General features: G+C 42.8%; 1 protein-coding gene across 4 annotated transcripts in view; it reads left to right on the forward strand.

Annotated features, from left to right (window-relative positions):
* The window catches only part of PRRC2B (proline rich coiled-coil 2B), a 77,491-nt gene extending 71,323 nt beyond the window's left edge, over positions 1 to 6,168 (forward strand). For 3 of the 4 annotated variants that reach the window (XM_018565338.1, XM_018565342.1, XM_018565340.1), the window contains 5 exons: positions 563 to 812; positions 895 to 1,056; positions 1,748 to 1,839; positions 4,783 to 4,858; positions 5,580 to 6,168. In XM_018565338.1, the coding sequence (XP_018420840.1) occupies positions 563 to 812; positions 895 to 1,056; positions 1,748 to 1,839; positions 4,783 to 4,858; positions 5,580 to 5,720 (721 nt within the window). In that variant the 3' untranslated portion in view covers positions 5,721 to 6,168. The remainder of the gene's footprint in view (positions 1 to 562; positions 813 to 894; positions 1,057 to 1,747; positions 1,840 to 4,782; positions 4,859 to 5,579) is intronic. The other variant, XM_018565341.1, reaches the window with a different exon arrangement.
* The last annotated feature ends 762 nt before the right edge of the window (positions 6,169 to 6,930 follow it).

A 6,930-nucleotide genomic window follows, 5' to 3' on the forward strand; every position in this document is an offset into this window, starting at 1 on the left:
CTACTGTACGCAGATGTAGAATATGTTCTGTATACTTTATGATGCAGGTGGGAAGGAGCGTTCATTGGAATAAATGATCTTTTTACATTTTTGTTTTTGCATTTATCAAAGCAAACAAAAACTTATAGCACTTTTGGGATTTGTATTTAGTTATGCCTTAGTAGTGAGTTATTAAAACTTGATCATGTTTAAGAAGTTAATGAAATGTAGACCATGGTCAAACTCTAGTTTCTCTCACACGGTTTATAGTGGTCCCTGTCCATAAAACTTTGACAGCTGCTACCATAGAGGACTAAAAGACTCATTGGTGATGCAGCGCCGCAGCATCTTCCTATAATTGTACTTGTAATCTGACATTATCTTAACTTTGTTGCGTCATCTCATGTCTTTGTTCCCTGCTGAACTTAATTACTTCACATTATGCCTTTTGTCACAACATTTACTCAGAAAGGGAACTTATGACTTGCTTTGGTAACAGTTTTGTAAGGTGACCAGAATCTCTGATCTTGAGTTTGCTGTAATAGAGGTTTTTCTTAAAAGTTAACTGTGTTTTTATGTTTAGGTCCCAGGTGTACATGCACCCCAGCTTGTCCCAGCCCAATACCATGGTCCTGGCCAACGGCACTGGTCTCAAGCCTCAGTACTCCCCATTTCCAGGCATGCAGCCTTTGGAGATGGTTAAGACGCAGCCTGGATCCCCTTACCAGCCCATGAGTGGAAGTCAGCAACTGGTATATGAGAGCCAGCTGAACCAGCTAAACCAGGCGGCAGGTATTGGCGCCTCTCAGATGATGGACTCTGCACTCACGCAGGTAAATCTCATACATTGTGTTTGTGTACCTGGGTATTTTAAATAGTGTCTTTTAACTGATGTATATTAATTGGTTCCTGCAGTTAACCATGCCAATGGCTGGGTCTCAGCTTCAAATGCCCCGGTATAGCTCTGGCCAGCAGCCAATGCTGCTACCGCAGTCTATTCAGTTGCCACAGGGACAGAACCTACCAGTCGGTGCTCCCAGGAGAATGCAGCCTTCCATGTTGACTACAGGACGAGAGGTAAGTGCAAGCTTTAATGTCCACCTATGTGAAAAATAAAGCTAATTGCAGCAGCAAATGGCGAACAGTTTCACCTTGCTGGTGCATAATATCTGCTGCAGAAACTCTGACCAGTTGTTCCTGAAGTGTTTGATTTTATAGTTTCTACTTGCGTAAGAGTAGGCACTTTGACCACGTGACAATGTATGTAGCTCAATGACCAGGTTCTGTGCTGAGATGGTGGAAGAGCACGTACCTGACCTTCACTATGCAGTTGTAAAAAAAAAACTGCTTTAGTCTCCACATTGAGTTTTTGCAACGATCAGGTATATGCTGACAGCTTGTAGTGAGCCATCTGTTAAGTGCAGAGTCATTCACTTAATTTCAGCTTGAGCTATTGATCTCTTTCCCACACATAGTAAAGAGAACAAAGAAAGTAGATAAAAAGTAGCAAAGAGATCCACCCGCTGACTTAAGAAAAGCTGCTTGCGTAAATGCACAGCCAGCATTCCCAACAAGATCTGTTTTATTATTTCCATTCTGGAGCTGAAGGATCCTTGAAAGTCTCGAAGTCAAAAAACCAATAGGTCAACATAGGTCCTCGAAGCTGACTGAATTCTTGCTTGTACACATTGCTGTTATACAAATTGACGTCTCTATAAACAAGGCCTCACACCAACATTGCTTTTTTTTTTTTTCTGGCTCTTTACAGTCATCTCAGATGGAAATGAAAGGATTCCACTTCGCAGATGGCAAACAGGGCATGCAGACTGCAGCATCTGTGCAAGCACAGCACTCCTATAGGTAAGAATAGATATCTTTGTCTCTACAAAGGGTCAGCTGTCCTTTCTTCTTATGCCAGTTTTACAATATTACCCAGAAATGTCTATGTAATAAAGTGAAGTCTGGTTGCGAGGGGGTCACTGAATTTTTCACAATCACTGCTTGATGCACTGCATTATGGAATAATTACCAATCCTATTTATTCACAAGTATTGAAGAGCATGTCCATTCTGCGTATTTGTCTTCCTTTTGTTGTGTCATCAGATTTCTTAAAGGGTAAATGCTCTTTCAGTATTTGCCATTATTCTTACTTGTCCCTATAGCCTGCCCAAAAGGGTTGATCGCAAGGGTACCTGTTTCAATATTTTGAATTGAGGGATAATGGTACAGTTTAACATGATACATTATTTCAGCATTAGGCTGATACAGAATAGCAGTGGAAAACAACATTTTGAAAGTTTGAATCAAAGCAGACCTAGCATTACAAAGCATTAGATGAAGGCCCTCTCCTCCTTAATAAATCGCATATAACAGTGTATCTGTGGTGAGGGCAGCATCTCGATCCTTCTGACGACATCTTGAAAATAAGGATCCAAAATCTCATAAGACGACCCTCTTGCTCTGTGCTAGTGCATCATCTTGGAGGAGTCTCACCTAAAAGATGTCACCCTTTGCAGTGCTGAAAAACGGTGGTTAGGATAGTATTGATTCTAATTTTTTTGGGCCACAGGTACGTGTTTTTGTACCATAATGTAGAGATTTATAAAGGGGGTGGGGGCAGAGTGAGATAAAGAACTTTCACTTGCAAGATTCACATGCATTTGCCATCTAAGCCCTCATTCACACTGGAATCGGCCAGCATGTACAGCTCTGTGCTGCGTGCACGGCCGTATCGAGCAGCTCCCGGGAAGGACAGGTGCTGCGTGTGATTAGTACGCAGCCCCCGTCCTTCTCTATGGGACTACGCGGCCGTACGCTCACCCGCCCTGCACGTCCGTGCGGGTGTCTGTACTCATACGCTGACAGGATGGATCCTGTCTGCGTCCGAGCCAGGAAACACACACCCCTACGGACCTGCACTTGAGAGGGGCGTAGTGCCGCGTAGTCCCATAGAGAAGGACGGTGGCTGCGTACTAATCACACGCAGCACCTGTCCTTCCCGGGAGCTGCTAGGTATAGCCCTGCATGCAGCACGGAGCTGTGAGAAGAGAAGCTAAGAGAAGGCTAAAAGAGAACATAATCCTACAAATGGTAAACCAATGGAATTTTGTTTTTTCCTCAGTTGGTTCATAATGAGTGAACTAGATGGTCACCTGAGGTACCTGTTTTACTAATGAGCAAGACTTTGAAATAATGGTCCCTCTCCAGCTTGGAAGCGGTGTGTTTACATCTCTTCATGCAGTAGTTGCTTCTGACCAGCACTGGGGTTGAAGTTGAGGGGGGGAAAGTGAGGGACTGCTCAGTTACCCCAATATAATGTCAATCTTTCCTCCCCTTTACTGGTGTCTGAGAGTTCCCGCTGTAATAAGACAAGTTGGAAGCACAGTGATTCCCGGATGGCAGGGGGCCCTGTATAAGAGACTCCTGTCATTTGCAGAATAAGTTACCCCTTGCAGTTGATGTTTTTGAAAAGGCTGCAGGGACAGGTAAGGATAAAGAAATGCTAAAGGTTCGTTTATTTTTTAAACATCTTCGATCTCAAGCTGTTTTCTTCGCTTTCTCTTTTGTGTTTACTGTATAGAACAAATCGTCTGTCTTCTCTGTAAAATAGAAAAAAGTGCCTTTTCTGCCAGCTGCAACCAAGCATAATCTCTGATTTTATACTCATCAGCAGATGCTATTTGGTTGAGCGACCTCATGTGTAGAACACTGCTTTTCAGACTGTTTGATATACTAGTTAATGTCTGTACACCCACAGCTGAAATACTGTTTATAAGTGGATGCAGGCGTGCTGAATAACCAAACTGGCTTTTTCTGTCACCCAGATATTTGTGCAATCTTGCAGCTGCGGTTTCCTGTTATGTCCTCTAATCCAATTGGTCGTCTTCTGCTGTATTTGTCATTACAAAATGAATCTTAAAACGGCAGCAAAACTTTTTAATAATGCATGCAATGGCTTGGTGGAGCTGGGAACTAAAGAGTGGCATCTCTAAATAATGTAAGAAGCGGGTGTGTGATTCAGCCTGCCTGCAGCAACCCTGTATCATGGATTTAGATGGAAGAAAAACTCTTTTTGCTCTGCACCCGACATTTGAAAGAAAAAATTACGTATGGCTGTGTAGTCCCATAGAGAAGGATAGGGGCTGCGTACTAATCACACGCAGCACCTGTCCTTCCCGATACGGCCGTGCACGCAGCACAGAGCTGTACGTGCAGGCCGTTTCTAGTGTGAATGAGGCCTAAATATAACCTTTTTTCATCTTATGCTTGGCTTGAATTTCCCAACTTTGTGGCAGATTTATTTAAAGGACAGCAGATGCAATGTACCACTATTCTATAGTATTGGAGTTGCAGCTTCTGTCCCACACAGGAGACTTAGTGATGTTAAAGTAAACTGAACGTGTTTTCTCCCTTCATTTCTCACCAATGTACTGCGTGTCACTTATCTTTGTCACTGGTGCTGTGCATATCTGTGTGCTTGTTCTTCAGAACACACCCACACACAATGCCAGTGTGTCCAAAGCCTAATTCACAGTGTAAAAGGAGCCTCTGTGACATCATGCTAACCCTTTTAGCTTAATGTGCCTTTTATGCTTTAACCTTTGCATGGCCTATTTCCTCATGCATTTCTGACTGAGATAGCGGCCTATTCAGGCAACGGGTGGATTAAGGCAGGATATGCCTCCACTTTGTCTCTACAGTCACCCATCTCATCTGTCTCCCCCATAGCCCATACTCTTTAAGGAGGCATTAGTTGTGGTTGTGTACATGACCTGCTCTGAAACCATTGCCTTTCATTTTAAGGCCAGGTTCAGCTAGTCCCAGCGGGAAGTCACCAGGACCGGTGCCCTCGGCCAACTTGGGACACTACCCTCAACAGGTAAAATCCCTGTGATCAAGTGGCCCTTCTATTCGGGTTTGTACATAGTCTATGTCCATCTCTGGATGGTAGCCGAGGAGCCGTTAAGAATAAGTCAGTGCTGATTTATGAGGTTTAGACCAGGATATTGAATAAAACCTCCTGGTCTTAAGGTCGTATATCCTGCCTGCTCAGTTCAGTTTGCATGCTAAAAAATTACTTTATTTTTATTTTATTTTTGTGTGTGTTGTTGAATGAGCTTATCCCGGATATGTTTTAAATATTCCCCTTGAACTACCTGTGGTTATGATTAGTTAAAGGTTTGTTCCATGTTTTATAACCTTTCGCCTCATGTATTTGATGTGATCTGTGAGTGTCTTGTGACTTGCCTCTATCCCAGTCTTGTCTGCAAATTTTCTTGCATAGGATTTTTTTTTGCTTTTTAAGGGGCATGCCTCAATCTTGTGTACACATAGATGAGTATCAATAAGACTTTTGCGTAAATGCTGCGTAAACATTAAACTAAGCAGGGATTTCCTGCGCATCAGTCCTGCTTCCTATATTTGAAACACAACTGTTATGAAGTAAAGCAGTAACCTTTTTAATGTAAAAAAACGTGATTGACCGAAATACACCCCACAAGGACAGGAATGCCAAAGCTGTTTTAAGCTTAGTCTTGCTCAGTAAGTCTTTCTTTAAAAATTGCAAAATGAATTGCTTAAAGGTTTGTTTTTTTTTGTAGGTGAAACAGAGAAGTGATGACAGCAAATGCGGCCTGGGCTCTCCTAAACTTCCCGAGCAGCCTGCAGCCAGCCAGATGAAGCCAGTCCGGACAGGGGCCATCAAGCCTTCTGTGGCAAAAATGGAGGAGAGTGCCGCCTAAGAATGGGTTCCAGTTTTCTTCCCCTTTGTAAATACCAACTAGTTCTTACTGCCTCCCATCCACACCCGGTTCCTCCTGCTCCTAGCGGATTCTTCCTCATTTGAGAGACTTCCACATTACCGCCACAATCACATGGACAAATGGACAATAATTCCCCAGAACAGTTTGGAAACTACCTGTATCCGCATTCCTTAGATTTACTTCTCGCTGAATGGACTCCTCTGTGTGAGCAGGAGCATCTTTAACCTTTCACCTTTGCTACCGCCAACTCCACCCCCCACCCCATCATGCGCCCATGCAGTTGGAAAATTGTCGCCATCCTACGTCCCTGCTTCTCTTTTCTATCTGACACAGAGCAGCAAATTGCATCACTTGTTTCTTAAATATGGTTTCAAATTTACTCCGTTCCCCTGTTATTTTTTATTTAATGCCGCCTTAGCTTACAACCTGCAGAATTTTATTTTATTGTACTGTAGAATGCTTCTGAATGGGAGGAAAGGGTTTGCTATAGAATTTCAAAACACAAGTTTTGCCTTTTCAATTCTAGCTAATGTGCCGATTTAAAAAAAAAAAAGCTATAGTAAGGTTAGGACTTCCTAAAGGCTGAAGTCACAAATATAAGAGAATCTGTCATAAATGAAAAATGTCTCAGAGGAACGATGTGTAGAAGCTTCCAGTTTGAAACGCCAACTGGCTGCAATTTAGTTATAGAGCAGTGAATGTCACATCCAACAAAGCTGAATGTGTCTTGTTTCGATTCTGTAGCGTAGCTCCTGTAAGCCTGCAAACAACAGCTTCCATCTTAGACTTTTCACAACGGTATATTGCATTTGACCAACTTTCTTTCATGGCTGTCCATCCCTCTAGGCTTGTGCAAATGCCTAGCCACTGATGCAAGATAGCTATTGTTAATGTTACCATTATGAGGAAGGTTGTTGTGGTTGGACCATCATGTTTATACAGTGAGAATACCTTCAGCATGATATCTTTTAGGAATGGTAATGATTGACTGGAAAAAGGCATTTTGGATAGTCGGCCAGCGGTGTCTGCAAAGTTTGCAGTTTGCCCATCAACACATGGGGCAATGTCTGTGGGTAGCCCTAGGTGTCTTCTGGTGTTTGTAAAAGCTGAGAGATTACTACAGCTGGAATCAGTTTAAGTGCTGAAATGTTCTTGCAAGCTGTTTGTTCTTCTCAATAAGTTAAAGCGC

Source organism: Nanorana parkeri, unplaced genomic scaffold (assembly GCF_000935625.1).
Source record: "Nanorana parkeri isolate BGI_ZX_2015 unplaced genomic scaffold, ASM93562v1 scaffold834, whole genome shotgun sequence".
NCBI lineage: Eukaryota > Metazoa > Chordata > Amphibia > Anura > Dicroglossidae > Nanorana > Nanorana parkeri.